Source organism: Crotalus tigris, unplaced genomic scaffold (assembly GCF_016545835.1).
Source record: "Crotalus tigris isolate CLP2741 ecotype Arizona unplaced genomic scaffold, ASM1654583v1 scf7180000017546.9332058, whole genome shotgun sequence".
Classification (NCBI taxonomy): domain Eukaryota; kingdom Metazoa; phylum Chordata; class Lepidosauria; order Squamata; family Viperidae; genus Crotalus; species Crotalus tigris.
In genome coordinates this window covers 4,797,673-4,824,229 of record NW_024096465.1, presented here as the reverse complement: position 1 = coordinate 4,824,229, position 26,557 = coordinate 4,797,673, and the positions used below count along the sequence as shown (strand labels likewise).

Genomic DNA, 26,557 nt, shown 5'->3' with positions numbered 1-26,557 from the left:
GAATTTTGTTTATTTCTGATTTGTTTGCTAAATAGGGACCCAGATTCAGACAATGTTTTCTTTCATTTTCAACTCAGCTTAAATGCTTTTAAAATGGTCATGTACAAAACTAGTTATTCAATAAACCACATTAAAATCTGGACATTCATCTTTTGCAAATGTTTACGTACGTGTGAATTTTAAAAGATCTTGGGAAACAATATATTTTTGAAAATAAGCTAAAAGCACTTCTGGAAAATATTTCCAATATTTTGCTTACCAAATTGTGGATTTCAAAATCATCAATTTGATTTTCAAAACTTCTGGATGCAATCTATTTTTTTTTTAAAAATAGTGGTTTAAGATAAACAGTCTTTTGTATGACTCTTGGGTGTAGCATCATTTGTCATTGGTTCATTTCACGTGTAATGAGTTTGTAGTAATAACTTTCCAGAGCTTCATGCTGAATGTTATTAGCTGATTTAGAGATACAATATGGAGATAATTGTGCACAGAAGGATTCTGTCTATAATCTTTAATTAGAATCCTCATAAGCTGTTAGAAATGGGTTCAGGTATCATACTGAACCATGGCTTCCTCAATATATACATTTGGTAAGCTTCAAACAATACTTATCATAAAAATGGAAAAAACCCAAGAAAGTCCAGTTGTTTTTTGAAAGAGCATCTTTGGGACCAACCTCCCTAGATGATTGTTGTTATGCCATAAATGACAATGATTGGTTCACATATTGCATGAAACTGTAGTGTATTCTATTTGCCTTTGACTTTGTATTTGTATGAACCCATTATGGTTTATAAACTCTGTTTTATCCAAGACATAATTAAACAACCATGACAATGTGCAATATATGACCCCAATCATAATATCTCATGAGTGTTCTAATTCCACATAACAAAAGTCTATAAAACCAGGAAGCTGTTGTAGAACAGAGAAAAGAGAGGATGTGTGGGCTCTGTTTAAGCAAATGTTGCTACTGCTGCCACTGTAAAAACAGCTTAGCAAAGAAGAGAGAAGATGTTTGTGATATATTATTCTAATTTGCTGTTAAATACAATGCAACTGGAAAAAGACAAATAATTCTGATAAGGTTATCCTGTATACAAATCCAGAACTCTCAGTGATGAAAACTGTTCCCCTCCCCTTCATTTTTGCCTAGCGCTTTCCATTTTGGGAAATTTGTGTGGAGATGAAAGGTTAAACAAGCAAGTCTTAATTTAGCTTACCCTATTTAGCAGACTGCCATGGACTAATTTTCTGCCTAGTCATTCCTTCTGAAATAGAGCACAAATCCATTGCATCCAAAGTAGTTTAGACAAGACACATAAATAGATAATTGAATTTACATTATCAGGGTAAATTCAGATGATCACCAAATGCACACAAAGTGTAAATGGAAAGTAATGTTTCTCTATTGCTTTTAATTCTGAAATTTTATTTACTATATATCTTTTGCTAATTCTGGATTGATCATCTATCTAATTGGGTCAACTTTCTTATAGCTTCTGTCTACCAGAAATAAAAATAGCTAGGACCAGGATCTACTCATAGTCCTATCCAGTGATTTTTTTGTAAAAAAAAAAAAAAAAAGTGCCAGAGCTCACACACGTCATACAACCCACCTTGCCTACCCTACAAGGTTTACCTTTGTAGTTGTCAAACAAGGTGGAAAAATTTACATTTGAAGTTTAATATGGATGTTGACTTGAAACAAATTAAAGTTGACATTTTGTCAGTGAATAGATTACTTTTAATTTACCTTTAAGTTGAACCCAATTTAATAAATAGATCTGATTAAACCTTATACTGTACATCTACCTATACATCTGACCAATACATAATTAATATATATTATTAATAATAATAATTCTACAAGACATTGGCTTTATTCTTCCCCTCTGCAGTTTGAATATAAAGTATAAAAGACTAAAAAGAGATTGTCGTAGATATCCCAGCCTTTGAACTACCGAAAGAACTGAAACAGCAAAGTTTCGCTGTTGGGCAAACTTCCACACCAGCCGCCTTTCTTTCTTCTAGCTTCACCTCTTTTTAACTTCATACCCCACCTTCTGTAAGGGAAGACAAAAGGCTCACTCACCCTCTTGTGAAAGATGGCCTCCATTTTTGTCTCCCACCATTGGCTTCCATACAACATGGTCCGACCCAGCCAATCAAGCCACGCTCTGGCTGTGGTGCTCTGGAATCTCATGGCTCCTTCTAGAGGAGGCAGACAGCGCCGCAGGAGACCCCACTCGCACCGTACTGCCAGTGGGGCATTTTCAAAAGCAAACGAGGATAGGAAGGGCAACAATCCGGTGCATTCTATGACAAAAAAAGCCCTGGTCCTATCTACTTTTTAACTGTTGAAGTCCACTGAATGCGGGACTACAATTCTCTCCTTTCATTGCATATCCATTCCCATTTTCTTTTGTTTATATATCAATCTTTGAATGCTGAGTGACTTGACACTGGCGGGAAAGAATTCATTTTTGTTGTTCTAGAAAAAATAGTTGTGCAGCTTAATTGGAGAGAATGTTGGAAACAGATAATGTAGAATTCAATTGCTCTATTTTAATTTTTCTGTAGTTTTCATGCCTTATTTCTGGGACTCGAGGAAATAGGTTTTTGAAATTAAAAAGCAAGAAGAATGTACCATTCATTTGCTAGATTTAAGTATCTTTGTTTGTGAGCCCAAAGAATAGGTATATTTTTGCAAACATCCTTCAGTTATTTACTTCTTAATTTAGGTAGTGAGGGTTATTAGAAAATGTTACATCTAAAATGACTTCACACTTGATGTAGCAAAGATAATGACTGTGATGTGTTTGATGATTTTTTAAAAAACTATAAAATAGGGCTGATATCTAATTAACTGCAGGTAAAAATGGAACACGGATTTTCAACATATAATTGTTCAGAAGCATGTAGATACAGCCCTTGTTTTGTGTTAGATATTAGAAACCTTGGAATATACTGTATATAAAATACATGTAATAGAAAATGTTTTCTGCCATTAAAATCAGGTGCTTTTCAAGGTTATCCAAAGAAATTCATTGATGTGGAAAAACAGGAGGGAAAACCATATAATTTAAACCCTGGAACATAGAGGTAAATAAGGACTTTATGTACTTTGGCAGACAACATTTTAGAGTGCATATGGCTTCCTTATTGTCTGCATTTAGGAGACTAATTTTCTTGAGTTGTGTCTATGAGCTCTGTCGTGAATGAACCTACTCCTGAAACGTAAAGTGTTTGGAATCTTGAGGTTTATAAGTCATGCCTGGCGTGAAGATAAAATGGCTGTCCTGAAGAGCCTGTCAAGCAGAGAAAAGAGCATCAGCATAGTAATTTCACTTCAGTCTTAAAATTGAAGAGGCCACGTTGTTTCATGAATCAGCTTTGAGATGGTGTTTTATTCAAATTTAATTGAAGCAGAGAGTCCCTTCAAAAAATGTAAAGGCCTATTATATGGAACCAATTCCTGTTAAGACCTTCATTTTATTTTATCAAGTATGGCATTTTATATTTCAACTTTTTATTCTCCTCATCTCAGAGCCACAAGCATTTTACAATCAAATGGATTATATTAGAAAGTTTGTTGCTTATGCAGATATGCCAATATAGTGTTCTTACACACACCACATTTTGTTCCCATTAAGTGAGAACATTAAAGGTAATTAGTACACTTATTAATGTGGTACAAAAGAATTATCATAAGGAAAGTCATTTGGCAACATAAAATTTGCCGTAATGCCTTGAAGATAAGAACATTTTTTAAAAACTGGCAGAAAATAAAATATACCAAGTTATTTCCAGAACATAGGCAACAGAATTTAGAAAATGTAAAGGCTTGTAAGGCTTCTTATGCATATAATGTATACATTATTTTGAGAAACTGTCCTTTTTTGTTTTATTGTTTACATCTTCCCCATTTTTTTTAGTCATCCTTTTCCTCTTTTCCAAATAATTTCATTAGAACTAGTGCTTACTTGGGCTTGGCAGAAATAGATATAAATGATGGATAGAATATTTATTTGAATGCAGAAATTTCAAAGTTGAATACCAGCTTTTACATGGCACTGATAATATTAACAGATGGATCCGTGGTCTAAATTAGGTTAAAGCAGCTTTTTGTATGATTACGACTGGAGCTGTGTTGTCAGAATGATGTGTTTTCATCTGTTTCTTTGACATTATCCTAAACATTGATTAGTTTCTTGCTAGCATGAAATTGAAGAGAAAAGATAGTGGTATCATATTTAACAAAACTGAAGCAACTCTTAAACTATTGGAGAGCAATGTCAATCACAACTTGTAAAAACTGATATTTAACAGAATGTAAATTTCAAAATGCTGATCATAACATTATGTTCCTTCTGGCTGTTTTATGCTGCTGCTAGTTTCTGTCCCATAAAAAAATAATATACGTAATTCCTTTAATTTCATAAAGTACAGAATTAAAACCAATATGAATATTGTGTACTGTTTGCTTTACTTTTGAATGTATTATATTCACTCCTTGGATCTAAAAGAAAGGTACCGTATTTTCCGGCGTATAAAACGACTTTCTAAGACACAAAAACCTTCTTAAAAGTTGGGGGTCGTCTTATACGCCGAGTCGTTTTATACGCCGGAAAATACGGGTATTCTATTTTATTCCTTTACACATGTGGTTTGGTATATTACTCATCAAGTTTTCTCTCCCCCCCCCTCACTCAAAAAGAGTCCTTGATTGGTAGAGTGGCAGTGGGAAGAGCAATTAAACTCTAAGCTGTTTGTTTCAGCAATCCGTCCCCGCGGCTCACCTCTAGCAGGCGTGTGGTTTGCAGCTGCTTTTTGCTAACTTGAAGTCACAGGCTGATAAATGCCTGGGGGTCTCAATCTGTCTCCTCGCTGCTTCGCACTTTCCGAGCTGGAGATCAGGGTGGGAGGGAAGGATTGGAGGGAGAGGGAGGAGGGAAAGGAGGGTGTGTGTGTGTGTGTGTGTGCGCGCGCTTCTCCTCGCTGCTTTCTGAGCTGGGAAGGATTGGAGGAAGAGGGAAAGGAGGCCACGCCCACGCACACACACACACACACGCTTTGCATTTTCCGAGCTGGAAATCGGGGTGGGAAGGAAGGATTGGAGGGAGAAAGGAGTGCGTGCGTGCGTGCTTACTGGAAATCAATAGCCATTTTTACAGTACTGCACAAAAATTACTTTTTCCTTATCTCACTCCTTAATTTTCATTAATGTGCCATGAATAGCCAATGCAGATATGCATGCTTCAGCAGGTGAATCATTTTGTACAGAAATCAGCAAGGTTTAAATAAGTTAAAAATTACAACAAGCAACTACTGAAATATCTGTCAGCGCGTCCTCTTCGGTGCCCAGAAAAGAGCCGACAAACAGGAACGAATGACAAGCGAATGGCCTTTAATCCATACAGCAACAAAGTTAGCACTGGGAGTGAGTTGCTCCCAGTGCTTTACATAGGCTCCCACTTGCTGTTCCCACCCCCCCCCCCCGCCCGGCAAACCAGCATCCGGCCTGTGGTGAATAAAAGCAATTAGCAGAGGCGTCACCCCCCCCGCTCCGCTTGACGTGCCATTCTCTCCATGGCGTTCCAGGAAACAGAGTAAGGCAAGTTCCTCTTTCCCTTGCTGTCTCTCATTGTGCTCCCTGTCCCTAAGTGTCTCTGGCAGTCTGGTGTGCACGCGCAGACACACACACACACACACTTCTCCTCGCTGCTTTGCACTTTCTGAGCTGGAAATCAGGGTGGGGGGGAAGGATTGGAGGGAGAGGGAAGAGGGAAAGGAGGCGTGTGTGTGTGTGCGCACGCACGTGGGATGGAAGACCAAGAGGAGGAGATCCAGTCTCCGGAGATCCCGGTGCGCAGCCCGGGGGAGTCGCATGCATGCCATGCGCACGCACACACACGCTCAGCACTGGCATAAAAGGGCGCCTGCGGAGGAGAGAATACTGTACTCATTTGGGCTTACAGGTGGCCAATGAGAACTCAGAAAACTTCGCTCCCTTTCCTCCCTCCCTCTCCCCTTCTTCAGCGAAAGGGTTATTAGCATGTCCATTTTTTCCCTAGGGCATATAAGAGGACAGGGAGGGCTGGGCAGGCAGGGAGAGCTGACCCACCCAATCCAACCAGGCTTTGTATACAACAACAAGCCAATCACCGGTAAGGTACATCGCTTGCCAGTGATAAGGTATATCGCTTGCCATGATTGGCTGGTTGTTGTATACTGGGTACGTACCGGTACAGTACAGCACCAGTATCTGTACCAGTTCATACAGTAGAGCACCAGTACATACAGTACTGTATACAAATGTCCAACAGTCAAGATGCCATCATGGCTCCACCAGCAAGAAGAAGGAAATATGAAGCCAGTTTCAAACTTAAAGTTGTAAACTTTGCCATGGAACATAATAACTGCGCTGCTGCAAGACAATATGGAGTAACAGAAAAGATGGTTCGGGACTGGAAAGCAAATGAAAAAGCGTTAAAGAGTATGGCAAGGGGTAAGTGTGCATTAAGAAGAGGCACCCCACATTGGCCAGAACTTGAAAAACATGTAGCAGACATGGTGAATGAGCATCGCCAAAATGGTTATGTAGTGACACGAAATAAAATATGTTTGTCTGCACTTCAGTGGGCCAAATCTAACCCAGATCACAGCAACAGATTTAAGGCCACTGTATCTTGGTGTACTAGATTCTTGAAAAGGCATAATATGGTACTGAGGCAAAAGACAAAAATGGCACACAAATTACCTGCAGATCTTGATAGCAAAGTAATTAGTTTCCATCGATACGTAATACAACAGCGCATTAAACATGGCTATGCGTTAAGTAGTATTGGAAATATGGATGAAACTCCAATGAATTTTGATATGGTTGGAAATAAAACTGTCCATCAAAAAGGTGAAAAAACAATTTTAATTAAAACAACAGGACATGAGAAGTCCAGTTTTACAGTGGTACTAGGATGCACAGCTGATGGTGCCAAACTGAGACCAATGATTATTTTTAAAAGAAAAACAATGCCGAAACTCAAGTTCCCTGTTGGTTGTTTTGTACATGTGAATGAAAAAGGCTGGATGGATGAAGAAGGGGTAAAGCTATGGCTTGATAATGTATGGAGCAGGCGACCAGGTGGACTTCTTCAAAAACGTAGTCTACTGGTGTGGGATATGTTCAGGGCTCATTTAACTCCCAGCACCAAGCAAAGGCTTGCAAGAATAAACACAGATGCGGCAGTTATTCCTGCAGGATTGACATCGTTGGTACAGCCACTGGATGTGTGCCTAAACAAGCCATTTAAAGATCGCATTCGAGAACAGTGGAATGAATGGATGGTTAGCGGCGAAAAGTCATTCACAAAAGGAGGAAACATGCGTGCTCCACAGTTGGATGTTTTGTGCAAGTTTGTCATAAAAGCCTGGAATGATATTGATGCAGAAACAGTAATCAAGTCTTTCAAGAAGTGTGGCATATCAAATTCATTAGATGGTATGGAGGATGACTACTTGTGGCAAGATGAAGAGGAAGCTGAAGCTGAGACCACACCATCTGATACGGAATTCGATCCATATGATGACTGCCTTACAAATGTACCACAAGATGTCATTGATATTTTTATGATATCAGATGATGAACAGGATGATTTTGAAGGCTTTTAAAGGGAAACTGTCACGCAAGCAAAACCTGTAAAAATAGCTTGCAATTATGATGGGCGTTGCTGACTCGCCAGGGACTTGCCCGGCACTTGCTCTTTCTATTGTTTTTTATCTTCCTCCTATCATCATCAGTTCAGTTTGGTTGACAGCTTAGAAAACAAACAGCATGGCAGCTCCCATGGTTTTATTGTCTTATCCTTCCTTTCAGCTTTAGAGTGAATTAGGAAAAGTTTAATCCACTTGCACTGTTTTATGTTTATATGTTTGATGACAGCCTTATGTTTATAAATGACAGTTTTTCTGCTAAGTACCTGCATGTCATAAGCATTTGAATTAAAATTACCATATTGAAATCAAATCTGATGTTTTTTAATTTTTATTTGGTGTGCGTTGGAAGAGGGGTAGTCTTATACGGTGAGTATAGCCCAAAGTCTATATTTTAACTGGAAAAGTTGGGGGTCGTCTTATACGCCCAGTCGTCTTATACGCCGGAAAATACGGTATTGCACCGTGGTGGCAGCAATTCATTAAAATTCTCTATCTAAAATAGTTATACAAAATGCTTCCTTGCTTTTTCCATCTTCCAGCAGAATTCAGTTCATCAGACTTGCTATCTGATAATGGTAATAGGCTAAAGGGAAAATAAAAAGGAATCAAAAGCATGGAACTCCTTCAGTTTATTTGATTTGGTGCTAATTGCTCTGAGATGGTTTAGTGCAGTGGTTCTCAACCTTTCTAATGCCGCGACCCCATAATACAGTTCCCCATGTTGTGGTGACCCCCAACCACTTATACATCACCGGGTGCCAGGGGCGTGGCCAAAGAAAAGGGGGAAAAAATGGCGGACAGCCTTGTTTGGCGACCCCCGTGAAATGGTCGTTCGACCCCAAATGGGGTCCCGACCCACAGGTTGAGAACCACTGTTTTAGTGTCATCATTCCAACTGACGAACCCAACGCAGTAAGCACACTCAAGATGGTCCGGTCTCTAATGCAAAACTTTATTGGGTACTTTCATTCATGCTGATATGCTGTACCCAATACAATTTTGCATTAGAGACTGGACTATTCTGAATGTGCTTACTGCATTGGGTTCGTTAGCTGGAATCTTGACATTTTTGTTTGTTCATTTGTGATTTTTTTTTTGTAAGTAGCATTAACTCATAAACTATGGTAAAAACCAGTGATTGTCTTTCCATAAACCAAACAAACCACATTTGAATACAGAGCAATTGTTAGTCTAGCTTTTTCCTTTCTAACAAAATCTCAGTTGTAACTGGCTTTCTTCAATGTATTAAAATTTTACTTAACAGCCAAATGATATATTTCATTCATAAAAATTTTGCAATTTTGGTTTTCATTATATGTTATCTGTTCTCCTACAAGTTTAACTTCTTTTATTAAAATTTATATAAATCTAATTATTAGAGTTATTTAATTATATAACTCTATTTTGTAACCCTCATTCTTCTCATTTAAGCTATATCAGCTAGATAAACTGCTTGTTTTACTTTCTTGCTATGAATTCATAATGTAATCTTTGGTGAATACACTTAGGGGATGTGGCATATTATTCATCGTATTTTTCCTCAAGGCATTACTCTTTCCTAGATAAATTTATCTGCCATTCTTAATTGAATGAGTTACCATATTGAATAACTCAGGGAGTCAATTTGTCATGCTAATATTTTTGCAAAATGCATAGAAATTGAGCTAACAAACTTGATGTTTCAGTAACATCTGTTTATTATTAAGCTGCCTACAAAGACAGTACCCAAAGTATTAATTCTAAAGAGATGATTAAAAATAAATACCAATAGTATGGTAAATACATTATGTATGCAAGACTCACTTATAATTTGAATGAGATTTCCTAAAAAATATATTTCCTCTCAAATGTAGATTGATTTAACATCAATTATTATACAACTGTTTTTAACTGTAACATAAGGAAGGAAAATAGACCCAGGTTTGGCATCTTCCTCTATTCCTCCAATCAGGACACCATTCTGATAAATGTGAACAGTTTTGGGGTTTAATGTAGGTGACAGCTCTCATTTTAAAATATAGGATTTATTGTTTATTTACAGAAAATGACTCTAGTACTGTACAAAACACTGCACCACGTCACTTATTCTTCCTAATGTATATATAATATAAAAATAATTTATTTCTCTACCCCTTTATAACAACTCATTTGGGTATGAATTTAAAGAAAATATTCCAAAATTAGCCCAGCTGGATTTGAAGAAACCTTGGGGCTGATGGGAATTTTATCCCAATGCAAAAAACAGCGTTTGAGGAATTAATACCATCAGGCTTGCAAAAGGGGAGGAGAGTATAAAATCCCTCTTTTTTGCCTGCTTGCAGTCCTGATAATTATCAAATGTCCCAATAGTTTGCAGGTAATAATAATATACCTATGACATGCATATATATTCTTAATGCATGTTTTAGTTTTCTCTAGTAATTTTTCATAATTTAATTTAGGATTAGCTAATAAATAAAGACAAACATGATCAGTGAACCACCCACCTACCTTCTTCACCAAATACTATATTTTCCTGATTACTTTTGTTTTCAAAGCAAGCTTAGAAGTGCTTAAATAGCAAGGAAAAAAAAGATATTATTCTTTATAGATTAAGTTATTTAAAGAAATTCTTCTGAAATGTAATGTCAGCCAGATGTGTTAAGGCTAAAGCTCCAAGAATTTCAAAATACTGAAGGAGAAAGTGATAAATTGTAATCCCAATACATCTGGAGAGAATCTGGTTGGAAAAGCTACTATAATGTAATCCAAAGTCAGCATTGGTAACCTCCAGTGCAGCAGTCCAAATCCTCCACTTTCTTTCACTTCTTGTAGCATTTTCATTCTAATTCTAGCTTTTTTCCCTTGCCAGATAAATTTCAATATTGTTGTATTCAGTTCATCAAAAAAGGCTTTTCCCAGCCTTACAGGAATTGTTTGAAATAATAAGAGTATTTTTGGTAAGATACTCATTTTCACTGTTGCTATTCTCCCCAACATTGAAAGTTGGAAGTTTTTCGAGAGCTTCTGGTGGATCTGCGCGCGCGATGGCGGCTACTTTGTAGCCGTCCTCCTGGGTAAGTGTTTGAATCGCTATGAACAGCGGACATCAGCTGTTCAGCGGTTCAAAATCCCCCTCCCGGGCAAAGGGAGGGGAAAGAGGATTGTCTGAATAGTGGTAGAGCCTCTTATGCACCCCCAAGGCTTTTTTGGGGGGGGGGGTGAAAGGAGTGCTCCCACGGAGCTCAGACTGTCTCCGCTTCCCAGCTGCTTTTGTCTCTAGGGACAAAACAAGCCGCTGCAACCACCTCCGCGATTAAAGTTACCTGGTGAGTTTTTCTTAGAAGCGGACAGAGCTGAGTAGAGGATTTTGTTTTGCTTTCTTTGATTTTATTTGGATTTTAAGTTTAAAGATTTATCTTTATATTCCCTCTTTTTATTTTTTTTATTTTTTTCTTTGTTGAAAGGGAAAGTAAAATGGCGATCGGCAGGCTTTTTGGTGTTTTTTTTTCCCTTTCTCTTTCTCTTTCTCCTCTTTTTTTTTAATGACTGGAACAGAATGTGGACTTGATTATTTATAATGATTTTTTGATGTTGGGTTTGGATTTTAGAAGGATTATTATATTTGTTTAACTTTTTTGTTTTGTTTTTTGCACTTTTAAAAAAAATGGAATGGATTTTTTTTATTTAACCATTTTTTTCTCTTTCCCTTTTCTTTTCTTTTTTTTAACTTTTTTCTTTTTATTATAATGATCTCCTTTTGAAGGATTTTTTGATTTTTTGGAGTTAATCTCTCTTTTTCTTTTGCTTAATTTTTGTAATTTTTAAGAAGGAGTAAAGATTTTTTTAAGATGGCTCCAAAGCGTCCAGTAATTCCTACAGCTCCTAAGGTGGTTTCTTCTTCGGTGTTATCATCAGCGCAACAACCTAAATCAATAGCTTCACCTTCTTCTTTGGCACAGTCAATAATGGTGAAGGATTTGCAAGACATGATGGGAAATGTTATATTTCAAATTAGGGGAGAAATGAAAGAGATTTTAGAGGAAAATAATAAGATTTTGAGGCAAGAGATAGTTTTGGCTTTAAAAGGAGTTGCCTCTGTTCTTGAAAAGCTGAACTCTCGCGTAGAAGAAAAAGTGGAACTGATGGAGGGAAAATTTGAAAGCATGGAAAAAGAGATGGAAAATTTTCAAGATGAGATTCTTATGCTCCAATATAGACAAATGGAATATGCTTTAAGAATTAGAGGCTTGAGAGAGTCTGTGCAAGGAGATCTGAGAGAGATGGTCGCAAATGACTTTGCTGTGATTTTGAATAGAGAAAAAGAGGAAATACTTAGTGAAATTGAAAAAACATTTAGAGTTAACTCTGTGGTGGCAGAGCAAAAGAATTTGCCAAGAGATGTGGTAATTTACTTTGGGAAAAGATCCCTGCGCAACGAATACAAGCTTTTTATAAGAAGAGGTTTCAAATTGCTTTACAAGATGTTATAATTTTAAAGGAGATCCCATCTAAAATTTTAAGAAGAAGAAAGGAGTTTGCTTTTTTAGCAGATGAACTTAAAAAGAGACGAATCCTGTTCAGATGGGATGCTCTGACTGGAATGGTGGTGAGTTACCTGGGGATACGTTATAGACTTAATATTGTTTTTAAAGCAAAAGACTTCTACACTTCAGTCCTGGGGGTATGTTCATCGCCATCTATTACGTTTAAAGCTTTGGAAGACAAGAAGGTAGAATTGCAGTCTGAAGAGCCTATACTTATGAAAATTGGGAAATCTCAGTTTGAGGGGCCTCAACAAGTTGAAATGGAGGAGCAGAGGATAACCTGTGTAACATATAACTGTAAAGAAAAGGAGCAACAGAAGAAGGAGGTTAAGGAAGCCTCACAAGTTTTTGTTTCTGAATCTGCGGGAGAAGTAAGATTTATAAATTTTTGGGAGCAATCTTTAAGGGTAGAATTGCAGTCTGAAGAGCCTATATTAATGAAAAATGGGAAATTTCACTTCGAGGGGCCTCAACAAGTTGAGATGAAGGAGCAGAGGATATCTCGTGCAACACATAAACGTAAAGAAAAGGAGCAACAGAAGAACGAGGTTAAGGAAGCCTCACAAGTATTGGTTCCTCAGTCTGTGGGAGAAGCAAGATTTATAAACTTTTTGGAGCAACCTTTAAGGGCAGATTTTAAAGCACTTCTTTCGAGGTTTATGGATAAGAGAGACTGATAAGGAATGTGTTTATTGTGGATGGAATTGGTTATTGGTAAAGATTTAAATATGTACAAGGGAATTTTAATGTTTTAAGTAATGTTTAAATTTGTGTTTTGGAGAGAGTTTATAAAGAATGATGGATAATAATATAAGTATGATATTAGAAAATGTTTAGAGTATATTATACGTTTAATGATTGTAATTATAAAAAAAAATTTTGGGTTTTTTTTTTTTATTATTATTATTTTTAAGAGAAGATAACTTGTTTAATTTAATGTATTTAGATTTGCTTAGGATTTATATGTGTTTTAAGTTTTTTTTTTTGATAGGAGAGATTATGGAGATCGAATGAAAAATTTTAGATAAGAAGTTTAAGTTTAGTAATTTAAGGACTATTCAAAAGAGTATTTAGTCTCAATGGTATAATGAATGTTTACATGTTTATTTTTGTGTCTTAGGATAAAGAAAGAGGGAGAGATTAGATTTTATATTGTATGTATAGATATCTAAGGAGTATTTAAAGGAACATTTTGCTTTAAATATGTATAAGGGAATTTTAATGTTCTAAGTAATGTTTAAATTTGTGTTTTGGAGGGAGTTTATAAAGAATGATGGATAATAATATAAGTATGATATTAGAAAATGTTTAGAGTATATTACAACGTGTTTAATGATTGTAATTATTATTTTTAAGAGAAGATAACTTGTTCAATTTAATGTATTTAGATTTGCTTAGGATTTATATGTGTTTTAAGTTTTTTTGAAAAATTTTAACTAAGCCTGTACTCAGCTCTGGGAAGGTTGGGGAAGGGTATGGAGGTTTGGGGAGGTGGGGGAGGGTATGGGAGGGTTAGGGGGGTTTGGGGAAGGGAATTGTTTTGTAAAATTTGAAAATTTTCAATAAAAAAAAGAAAAAAAACTTAAAAAAAATTAGAAAAATATATATATATATATAAAAAGAAAGTTGCAAGTTTTTCCTCCTCCTCCTCCTCCTCCTCCTCCTCCTCCTCCTATATCCGCTATCGGACGTTGGCGATCATGCTGGCGATCCTGTTTTTCCACTTTTCCAAATCCTTACATGCGGTACTATTGATTGTAATTATACATGCCCTAAAGTTACGAACATTTTTCCTAGAAGTAAGGGAAATAAGTATTGAAATATCAAAGTCCATCCTACCTGCTTGTTTCAAAGAAATACTTTTGAACATAACATTCAGACAAGAAAGGCATTTTAGTTTCTCAGCTCTGCCCTGCATCTGATTTCATTAAAAAATGTTGCATCAAATTCCACTGTATTTACTTGTTTTAGTTAACTCAGTCAAGGTATTAATTTAAAACCTTACATTTTCTATATGGGTAAACTTACTGAAGTATAAGAAAAAGGCTTTCAAGCTATGGCCACAATTACACCTAATTTCCAATTTCAGTCTGAAGCTTTCAGTTGACATGCACTTTTTAAAAACCTTTTGAGATATAAAGATGTTTCCTAGTGGTACCATTTGTAACTGGTTCTTAATTCTTTTTTTAATTCAAATTAAGTATCTTCAAGTTAATTCACATAGTATTTTTGTTAGAAACAGATTTTCACTTTGTGCAGTTGTCATCATAGTTAATTAGCTCTTGCCATGCCTGAATATTTAAAGAGATTGTAGAAATGATTTGTAATTATTCACTGAAGTACAGACATTTTTTTAAAAAATTAAAAGGTATTCAGCTATTGGAGAAGGGTATTTTAATACAATTTACCATTTAATATTTTTCTAGATAGCAGTTATTGAAAAGATAGCAGGTATATCTTATTTGTGGTTTTCCCATGGATCACTGTGGAAAAATAATACTAGACTAGCTAACAAAAGCATCCAATCTATAACCAATCTACATAACTTCATATCCGCAACTGCTTTTCCAAAACAATTATGAGTCCAATTATTCTGTAAACATATGTTTTTGTGGCTATTTTGTGACAAGGCTCATACTAAGGCATTCACTTATGTAAGTCAGGGCATAGGGCTGATTCAAAATGTGCTGCCTTAGGAAAAGAACATTATAATTTTTCTTTCATTACTAAAGCTTGACAATTCACTATTTCCTCAGTGCTACCATGTTTCCCTGAAAGTAAGACCTACCCTGAAAATAAGCCCTAGCTTTGGGCCGAGGTGCATGCTAAAAATCAACCGAGAATGAGGGTGGGGGTAGGTGGAGCTTACCATTGCAGCCAGGCCTCCCATAGATCGACACTTGCCGTGCAGCCCACTTCTTCTGTAGCCGACGGAGCAGCTTCATTCTTCAGCTGAGAATGAAGCTCCGGCCTACATTTCGAGTGTGGATTTAATCTGTAGCTCGGTTCTCAGCTGCAGAGGCCTTTCTGGAAAGGCCTTTGCATGTGAAAAGCAGTCCGGAGCTCCATTCTCAGCTGCAGAATGAAGCTGGCTGCAGAAGAAGTGGGCCGGCTGGGTGGGCTGTCAGGGCTGCCCCACAAAGTGAGTGGAAAAGACACCCCCCAAAACTAAGACATAGTCCCTCTTTTGGATATTTTTTTTTCAGGAAAATGGTACCTTATAGAAGATCATCCTCCCCCACTCAAGAGGGCAGAAGGCTTAGCAGAAATTGTTTGCAGAGCAGGCTACTTGGCACTCAACATTATGTCACAATAGGGTTTCACCTCCTCCCAAAATATACCATCTATGGGCCATTTCATGTTTAATAATAATAATAACAAAAAGAACAACAACAAAACAATTGAAATGAAAGAACTAGTAATAACAACAAAAATGGTAGAAAAAAGCAAGGAAGATCAAAAATTGGTCAGCACCAGGTGAAGATGGACTGCATGGGTTTTGGTTGAAACATCTAACTGTTATATACCCACTCATTGCCAAGCAGTTCAACAATATACTACAAGAAGGAGAAACTGAAAAGTGGCTAACAACTGTGAAAACCTATCTAATAATGAAAAATCCAGCAAAAGAGGCAACACCAGTCAACTACAGGCAAATGACCTGCTTACCAACAATTTTCAAATTGCTAGCTGGTATGGTAGCTTATGCAGTACAACAGCATCTAGTTGAAAACAATCTCTTTCCACCTGAGGAGAAAGGAAACCACCCCAACAGCAGAGGAACAAAAGATCAACTCCTAATAGACAAAATGATCTTGGAAAACTGCAAGAAAGGAAGACCATCCTGAATGTGGCATGGATTGACTACAAAAAGACATTTGACTCTCTGCCACATGACTGGATAATCAAGTGCCTAGAAATAACAGGAGTCAGTAGAAACATCAGAAAATTTGTGCAAAGATCGATGGCAAAATGGAAGACACAGTTGCAGGTCAATGCAAGGAGAGGTTAATATCAAGAGAGGAATATTTCAAGGAGATTCATTATCAACACTACTATTTGTTATTGCACTGTTTCCTCTGTCAACAATACTGAATAACTCAGGACATGGCTATCAAACATCAAAAACATCTGCCAGACTATCCCCCCTCCTTTACATGGATGATATGAAGCTGTATGGAAAAACATCATCTGAAATAGAATCGCTGCTCAACACTGTCTGTACATATAGCCAAGATATTGCAATGGAGTATGGCTTGGACAAATGTGCCACACTTACTATCAAACAAGGAAAAATAGTGAAAACTGAAGGGATCAAGATGTCCCACGAAAATAACATTAAGAATCTGGATGAGGAACATTACTACAGATACTTGGGTATTCTTCAAGCTGACAACATCAAGCACACTGAACTCAAGAAAAAGATTAGAAGTGAATACATCAATAGAGTGAAGAAGATCTTAAAGTCCAAACTCAATGGAGGAAATACCATGAAGGCAATCAACACCTGGGCAATTCCAGTCATTAAATACACAGCTGGAATAGTGGACTCGACTCAAGCAGAACTAAAAGCAATGGATAGGAAGACCAGAAAAATAATGACAATGAATCATGCCCTTTATCAGTGCAGTGACATTGACAGACTCTATCTACCAAGGCAAATAGGTGGGCATGGAATGCTGCAAGTACATCAGATGGTTGAAGAAGAAAAAATGGCTTTGGAAGAATATCTGAAGGACAATAATGAAGATGCACTGAAATTAGTATATCAGGAATAATAGCAGTATTACAGTATCTGAGGGGCTGCCACAATGCAGAAGAGGTCAGGTTGTTCACCAGAGCATCAGAGGGAAGGATGAGAAACAATGGTTGAAACTGATCAAGGAGAGAAGCAACCTGGAATTAAGGAGAAATTTCCTGACAGTGAGGACAATCAAGCAGTGGAACAGCTTACCCCAGAAATCGTGGACGCTCCATCACTGGAGATTTTTAAGTAAAGACTAGGCAATCACCTGTCCGAGATGGTGTAGGTTTTCCTGCTTGAGCAAGGGGCTGGACTAGAAGACTCCCAGACTCCCTTCCTATTCTACTCTATTCTACTCTACTCTATTCCTTGAATTCCCAAGTTTGTTCTATGGGGTCTAGCAATTCTTCAAGGCAAATTTTTGATTACACGCAAGTATGGTGGAGCGGTTATTATCACAAGAATGGGTCACTTAGCCATGAAAATAATATGATATAAAATAATAATAATAATATAATATGATATAATATAATATAATATAATATAATATAATATAATATAATAATAAAGTTGGAAGGGACCTTGGAGGTCATTGAGTCCAACCCCCTGCTCAGGCAGGAAACCCTACACCATTTCGGACAAATGGCTGTCCAGTCTCTTCTTGAAAACTTCCAGTGTTGGAGCATTCACCGCTTCTGGAGGCAGGTTGTTCCACTGGTTAATTGTCCTAACTGTCAGGAAGTTTCTTCTTAGTTCTAGTTTGCTTCTCTCCTTGATTAGTTTCTATCCTTGTCCTGCCTTCAGGCGTTTTGGAGAATAGCTTGACTCCCTCTTCTTTGTTGCAGCCCCTGAGATATTGGAACACTGCTATCATATGCCCCCGCGTCCTTTTCTTCATTAAACTAAACATACCCAATTCCAGCAACCGTTCCTTATATGTTTTAGCCTCCAGTCCCCTAATCATCTTTGTTGATCTTCTCTGTACTCTTTCTGTACTCTGTACTCTGTATTCTTATTCCAAACATGACTGTGGGGTTACTGGGCTATTATCAGGATAAAATAAGGGAAAATGCTAATCTAAGCCACCTGCAGCTTCAAGAGAAAATGTAATACTTAACAATAAATATAATTAAATAATATGATAAAGTGATTTGTTCCTACTTTGAGCTTCTTGAGGAAATCAGAATTCAGTGCTCAGCTAGTGAAAATTATCAGGATTTCATTCAGCTGTTCCCATCCCATGATGCCCATATTTTCAAGGGCACTTAATTACTTTTCTATTGTCTGTTATTCTAGAAGGGAAATCTGCTTTAAGGGATGTTTAACATAAAATTTGTGCTAATTGGTAGCTAAGGGTGCAGCAAGGTTCTGCATACATGAGAAGATAAGTTTCCAGAATGTTTCAGCCAGTACAGCCACATTATAACTGATTTATCCTTCCTCTAACTTTTTGATAGAACCATCAGAAGGAATACAGGACAAGAATATTTGTATGAAGGCAGTATTATATATTTCTTTAGACTTACTTGTATACCACTTATTCAAACTACTCAGGTGAATAGTACTTTCAAACACTCATAAAATCCATAGAATTACATTAACGAAAATATTTACAAGACAGTTTTATTCAGGTATTCATTTATTTAGTCAACTGTCAATATGTGCAAGTTATTGCCATTCAGTATAGCATATCGTATGTGAGATTCTGTTTCCTATTAGAAATAAGAATATTAGACATATCGTCAGTAGTTTAAACTGTGTTTCTTTTGTTGTGCACTAAAGTCAAGGAACATATGCACAATCGTATAGATTTTGTGACTGATAGTTGATTTTAGTATGGACTCACATTTGGCTTATGGTGTGGACTCACATTTGGCTTCCAACTCTGTTGATCTGTTATTTCTGTTAAAGGACTGCTGATCTGCACTTTAGGATTATGTGACACAAATTTGCAGATGCAAAGAAGAGGGGAACAAGAGTGGATATCTGCTGACATGATTTTAGATATGACCCATATTTATTTTTGCTGCTATGATTAGTAACAATTTGACTTGTTTATCAAGAAATGGATATCAGTCCTTTTCAAAAGAATCAGCCCTTATCAATAATGCTTTATCTATGAAGGAAAACCTGGTTTAATTCTGATATATTCATTTGGCTTGTTTTAATTACAGCTAGCTGCACTGGAGAGACAAATCTTTGACTTTCTGGGATTCCAGTGGGCTCCCATCCTTGGCAACTTCCTGAATATAATAGCTGTTATTTTGGGTTTGTTTGGAACCATCCAATACAGACCTCGGTATATAGTTCTGGTAAGTAATCTTTCACTTTATAAGTACGTTCACATTCTTTTTCCAATTGTTTTCTACATAAAAAGAATACCTTGTAAGCACGTGCGTAATGTTCAGCTTTTCAGTATGTTTGTTTTTTTATATCGTGGGTGTTCTTTTTTTAATATTTTATTGATTTTCTCATTTTACAATTGGGTATTTAACAAGCAATGTGATGATTGAGTTGATCAATAGTTCAATAGCATACATAAGTCTTTAGTATAAATCTCATATTACAACATCAAATATTTCCTCTCTTTTTCCATTAATATCTGCTATCTCATATTGGGCTAGTACAATTCTTATTATTATCAACTAAATAAAAACAACTTTGTTACAGTTATCAATACTTTTTAGCTTATTCATATCTTAATTGCATTTCCACTTAATCCTTGTATACAATCAATGTCCTATTATTGCTTTTTTCAGGCTTTAATTTCCCATCAATATTCAAATTTATTATTTATGATTTCCAAGTATTTTATATTTAGGTGACCAAAGTTTCCCTTATTTCAACTTCTCCCTTTTCGCATTTCATAGCAAAGTCTAATATTCTGGTTACACATTTTATCTATTTGATTATAGTATTGCTCTGTTTTCTAAAAATTATCTATTTCCCACCATGTTAAACCATCTAATTAATAATACAATATCCCCTCTAATAAGTCAAAACCATTATAGGTATTGTCTGGGTTAACCAATAGTTCAGTAATATACATAAATTTTAATTCAAGTCTAATATTAGAACATCGAATACTTCCTCTCTCTTTCCAATAATATCTATTATCTTATATTGGGAAAACAAAATTCTTATTTTCATCTAAATAGAAACATCTTTGTTACATTTATCAATAATTTTTAGCCTATACATATCTTAATTGCATTTGCACTTAATATCCTTATATAAACAATGTCCTTTTATTGCTTTTCCCCCAAACATTAATTTCCCATCAATATTCAAGAAAACACTATTATTTATGATTTCCAAGTACTTTATGTTTAGGTGACCAAAAGTTTCCCTTATCTCAACTTCTCCCTTTTTCCCTTTTCATACCAAAGTCTAATAGTCTAATTGCACATCTTCCATATTTAATTATAATGTTACTCTATTTTCTATAAGTTATCTATTTTCCACCATATTCAACCATCTAATTAATAATATAATATCCTCTCCAATAGGTCAAAGCCAGTATTTTCTTCAGGCTTACTCTGGCTTTCTTCCTTTGCCAGCTAACCTTTCATGTCAATGCCTTTGAATCATCAAATAGTTTTCCCTCTATTTATATATATATTATTTAGAATAAGAAAAACCATTTGGTTGAAGTTTTTTTGGAAGGACGAGCCCATTGGTATTCATTAAATCACCTCCCTATTCCTCCAATTTTCCATAATTGTCCTGATAGGTTTATCTTCCATTCAATCTGTTATTCTTCCTTTTCCTGAAATATATTCTGATTTTTTAATTTGTAAAAAGTTTTTTCCATTTTCAATGTTGTCATTCCCTTTTTTGATTTTTCAATTGGCTAGTCTCTTGGTCAGTTAGGTCCTCTGTCTTAGTGTTTAGTTGTTCCAATTTTCCTTTTGTTTTCTGTGTTGTTAGTTCTTTACTTGTAGTCAAGATCTGGGTTTGTATATTTAAGCTAGTATATTGTTTCCTTGTGTTTCTTCTTATTTTGTCACAAGCTGAAAGGATGGTTTCATGTATTGATTTCAATATGGAAAGGATTTTTTCCTGATCTTAATCCATATCCTCTTGATAGTATGTTAAGCTGAAGACTTTAGAATCAAACATTAAAAATATTTTTTTGTCTTTTGTAGCTGGGTATGGGACATCTATTTCATGTTTTATAGGTGGTCTTTATAGTAGAAATTGTTTATCAAGTAAGAGTATATAATCCAAGGTGTTCCATCATCTTGTGTAATAACATATGCTTCTCATGCAGGGAAATAGGAAAGCAATTCCCCAAGTATAGCTCTGAAAGTCAATAAAAGTTTACATTCATAGTTCAAGCAGGCCAGATAAGCCTCCCAAAAATCCCTTCTTTGCAGCTGGATTTTTCAAAGATGGTTACTGTCAAGGTCAAAAAAAAAATTATCTGAAGTCTGGACTTCAAGCCAAGTCTCTTTTAGCCAATAAAAATTGTAATACCATAATTCGCCACAAGATGTCACCAATGCCATTTTAAGCTTTTTAAATCAAAAAGTTATACGGTGGTTTTTCAAGTCTTATTTTTTTAAAAAAAACAAAAACCAAAAGTCTCCAATAAGAAAAAGAACTCTTTTAGTTCCTAAGTTTCAAAAGAATATACATCCAATTAGATTAAAAATAATCTTATAGTTGCTCTGTTTCTCCTGGGTAGTTAATCGCCGCTTTTTCCTCACAGGGGGAAAGATGTTTTGGGCAGCTTTTACAGAAAAGAAAACTTAGAACCTTAAAGAGAGGATCAGGTCTCACCCAGTTCATCCGTGTTGTTTGGAAGTTGCTTGGTGGTACTTTTGACTTCGGCTGTCAGCAGCTGGTTTGGAGGGCTTTCCCGGTTCAAACGGAAGGGCCACTGCCCTCGCGTGATCAAACGGGGATCCTTCCTTGGTCACTGCCTCTATGGGGCAACTTTCAACCCTTTCCAGGGTCTCCCAACAGAGAGAATTCATACTCGAAAGACGGAGCCCATCTTCCTGCGTCTGCAGCACTGTGATGCCAAGCCGGAAGTCATATCATGGGTGTTCTCATTTTTTTGTGATTAGTATTAAGATTTCTATCTAAATTGAAGGTGTATGTTTGTGAGTATGAGTGGAAGAAGTATATGGTCTTCAATATAAGGACAAGTGATTCTTCAATCACTTTAAAATCTTTCCAGCAATTTTATAAAAGATATGATAGTGTACTGCTGACAAATAAGACTCTTGTCGTATAATTTGCTTTCTTTGCTTTGTCATATCTTATTTCCTTCATGTTTTTAAATACATTTTACATCCAATTTTTCCATGCAGTTCACACTTATGTAACTCCCATGTGTTTATGGGAACCATCAGAAACTTCTTTGAATTGATGCAGACTAATAACTGACCCTGAAAACAATTGAAGATAGTGATTTAAAGAATAAATAACTGTAAAATGCCAAGAGGTTTTACTTCAGCTATGTGAAACAACATAATAATAGGCATAGTCTTTGTATAAGAACTGTAAATACACTGGGGATTTCTGCAACAGGAATCAGGAATTCTAAAAACCTTCACATTATGCTAAAGTTTAGCTGGTTGGAAAGGCTGAATATTTATGGTTTCTCTCTCTGGAAATGTCAGCATTTGGGAACTTTCTATAAGTTTATTAGTAATGGATTTTGAGGTGTAAAGACAGTCTCTTCTATTTTATTTCATTAGGAATTTCAGTTAAGGGATTTTTTAAAAATTGCTTTTAAAGTTTATATTAGTATTGATGTGAGACCTTTCATCTTTTATTATTTCTCAAACTACCATGCATTCTAACAGGCATAAAATAACAGTATTTTTTTATATTTGGGGTTTTATTTCAATGTGTTTCCTAAGTCTGTAAAAAGAAAACTTTTTATGAAAGTGATTAACTTTACATAACTGTATTTTCTTGATCTGTGGGATGTTTGAATTATCCATCAAAAACATTTCCATCTTTAAAATCTGTTTATTTTGTTTTCTCATTTTAGATCATTTAATGAATTGTTAAAAGAAGAAAGCAAATAAAATCATAATGTGAATATTAATAAACCAACTGTCAGAATCCAATTATATTTCATCTTTAGTTATCAAATATAGAAAACCCCAATTCTGCCTTCTCTGGATTCTGCCATAAGAGGGAGAGAAGGGGGAGAACAAAAGGGCTTTATGGCCCTCACTTCCTTCAGTATACTTCTAAGGAACTGAATGTGTGTATTGCAACTTCAAAGAGTTTGAATGGGGTTAGCACCAAAAGGCCTTATCATAACAAAGGAGGCTATTTACCTTTCATGTAGTTTTCTCTGAAGTCTCCATCCAGCCGGTAGAAAGGAAAAAGGGGTGGGATTGTGATGCCTGAAACTGTCACTGGAAGAGGGGGGTGATTGGGTGGGACTACTGGGGAACCCCTTAAAACCTCGAATGGGAGAGCTTGAACCCCAAGTCCTGTCTAGAACGTCTGCAACCATTTTCTCTTAATAAAGGATCCCTGTTGGAAGAATTATTCCAAGAGTTCTGTCTTCTTAAGATGCAAAGTGGGGTGGGTCCTTACATTAGACAGGACTTGGAAAATTAATCCACCTGGAAGGGAGACCCTTGCCGGGGGATTTTGCAAAAATTTACCATGTCAGACAATGGTGCAAGAGAGGGGGAAAACTCCTGGAAAGAGAGCTGCTGACCAAATTGGAACCTTGCCAGATGTTGGGATCCGAGAGGTCAGATTCCTCAGGAGAAGAAGTGGTGGAGACACGGGACCACAAGCCTCACTGGTCAATGGGCGTTGGAAAGAAAAGTGAGTGGGGAAAGGAATCAAGAAAGGTGACCCTGAGACGGGGGACCAAGCAACCAGAATGGAAGCAGGAGATGGAGAAATCCCTGCACGCAAGTGAAGAGGGAGAAAGCTGGGCACCGTACTCAGACTGGATCCTAGATAAAGCTATTGACCTGATGAAGAGAACTCTCAGCTCCCTAGGAGAGGAGAATCCTGAGCCCTACGGCCGCCCCAGCTCCTGGAGCCGCAAAGGGAGAGACACTGAGGGGGAAGTGGAACCTGCAACCCCGGGGACATCTGCTGATCCAGTAGTCCCCACCCCCTACCGGACCACAGATGGCAATCTGGACAGAAGACACTACCACCAACAATGGAGGCACCGATCCATTCCAAGACGTCCGCCTTTGGAGGTGAAATTCAAAGGGGAGCCAACACGCTTGGGGTTTTTCCTAACCCAAGTCCTCAGCTACATGGAGGAATACGGGCAGGAAATTCCCAGCGACAAAGCCCGCATCCGGATTGTGCAGTCTGCCCTGGATGGACTGGCTGCAGATTGGGTGGTGAACTTGCATGACTCCAATGCCCCAGAACTCAGTAACTTCAACCGTTTCATGTCCTCTCTGAGAAGATGATTTGAAGACCCCCTGGCTGATCGCAAAGCCCGTGAAAGGATAAAAATGATGAGGCAAGGCAAACGCCCGGTGGCTGAATATACACAAGAATTTCGGGCCATTGCCAGCAAACTGAATTGGCCAGAAGACATCCTCCTTAGCCATTTCAAAGATGGACTAAATTATGATCTATATGACGCTTGCCTGCCCCGAGGGGACCCACACCAACTTGAGGAATGGTACATCTTGGCAGAGGAAGCAGAGATCGACATATTGAAGAGACACCACCGAGGAAAACAATGGAGCCGCCCCCCGCCTGAGCTGACACACGAACCTGTGAAATCATCGGCTACAGCCAAGAAGCAAATGGGGTGTTTCAAGTGCGGAAGAGAAGGGCATCGAGCTGTAGAATGCCGCTCAAAGGCCTCCCAGCACAACCCAGACAGATCCCCAAGAAACAAATCCGGAAAGTCTTCAGCTAAGCCAAAAGAAACTGCCATGAGAATGATGGAAATTGCGGAACCCTCCCCACTTCTGCTCACCAAGGGGAAAGAACCCCAGCCTACACCACAGGGCAGGTGGATGCCTCAGATGAGAGCTCAGAGGGCGAACCCCTGGTAAGTGGACACATCACGCCCATCCTCAAGACAGGACTTAAAACCCCAAGGGAGGCTACCAGAATCAAGAATAGAAAAAGCATCCATAGGAGAGGAAAAAAGATTAACAGAAATACCAGAGGAATATAGAGACCTTGCTGAAGTTTTCAGTGAGGAGAGGGCGAATGAGCTCCCCCCCCACCGACCCACAGACTGCACCATTGAATTCAAGCCTGGGGCAAAACTCCCGAAGCCCAGATTATACTCCATGAGCCCAAAGGAGAAGGAGGAAATGGAAAGATTCATAAAAAAAAACCTAGAGAGAGGTTTCATTGAGCCAGCCAAGCCTAAAGTGGCTGCCCCGGTCCTTTTTAGAGAGAAGAAGGATGGCTCTTTACGTTTATGCGTGGATTATAGGGCCCTGAATATAATCAGTGAAAGCAACCTATACCCTCTACCCCTCATGAAAGACATGCTGTCACACCTATTGAAAGGGAAAATTTTTTCTAAACTAGACCTAAGGGAAGCTTACTATCGCGTGAGAATTAAGGAAGGGGACGAATGGAAGACTGCATTTAACTGCCCCACGGGGTGCTATCAATTCAAAGTCTTGCCATTTGGATTACAAGGGGGCCCTGCAGTCTTCATGCAATTAATCAATGACGTTCTAAGGGAGCACCTGTTTAAGGGGGTCCTTGTTTACTTGGACGACATTCTTATCTTCAGTGAAACAAAAGAGGAACATGTCAACCTTGTCAGCGTGGTTTTAAAGAAGCTGCGAGCCGCCCACCTATATGCCAAACTCTCAAAATGCGAATTCCACCAGGAAAGGATAGACTACCTAGGTTATTGCATATCCCCCCAGGGCATTGAAATGGACCCAGAGAAGGTCAAAGCAGTATTAGATTGGGCACCACCCCGCACAAGAAAGCAACTACAAAGTTTCCTGGGCTTTGCAAACTTTTACCGCCAATTCATCCCCTGATTTGCCCAGATAGCCTTGCCCCTCACTAACTTACTAAAAATGAAGGGAGCATCCTCAGTAAAACCTAGCCAGCCACTAACATGGACAATGGAGTGCCAAGCAGCGTTTGAGAGACTAAAGAGACTGTTTTCTGCTGAACCAGTACTAAGGCACCCAGACATGGACAAGCCCTTCGTAATACAGGCAGATGCAAGTGATGTGGCAGTGGGGGCTGTTCTATTACAAGAAAACAATGAAGGGGTATTGCAACCCTGTGCATATACATCCAAGAAACTTACGGAAACAGAACAGTGCTGGCCCGTATGGGAGAAGGAGGCTTATGGGATACGTTGGGCATTACTCACGTGGCGACAGTTCCTGGAAGCAACAAAATCCCCTTCCAGGTGTGGACTGATCACAAAAATTTGGAAGCCCTGAAAACGTCCAGGAAACTCAATCCCAAACAAGCCCGCTGGTCCCAGCATTTTCACCAGTTCCAATTTAAGCTCAAACATTTACCAGGAAGAAAAAACTTCCTGGCAGATGCAGATCTCGCATGCCTCAATATAACAGCGCACGCACCACAGACTCTAGACCAATAATGGCAG

General features: G+C 37.6%; 1 protein-coding gene across 1 annotated transcript in view; it reads left to right on the top strand.

The window, feature by feature from the left end:
- NKAIN3 (sodium/potassium transporting ATPase interacting 3) overlaps positions 1 to 26,557 on the top strand; it is a 124,370-nt gene that overhangs the window by 27,064 nt on the left and 70,749 nt on the right. Inside the window, exon 2 of the mRNA XM_039335709.1 lies at positions 19,164 to 19,301. Within this exon, the coding sequence (XP_039191643.1) occupies positions 19,164 to 19,301 (138 nt within the window). The remainder of the gene's footprint in view (positions 1 to 19,163; positions 19,302 to 26,557) is intronic.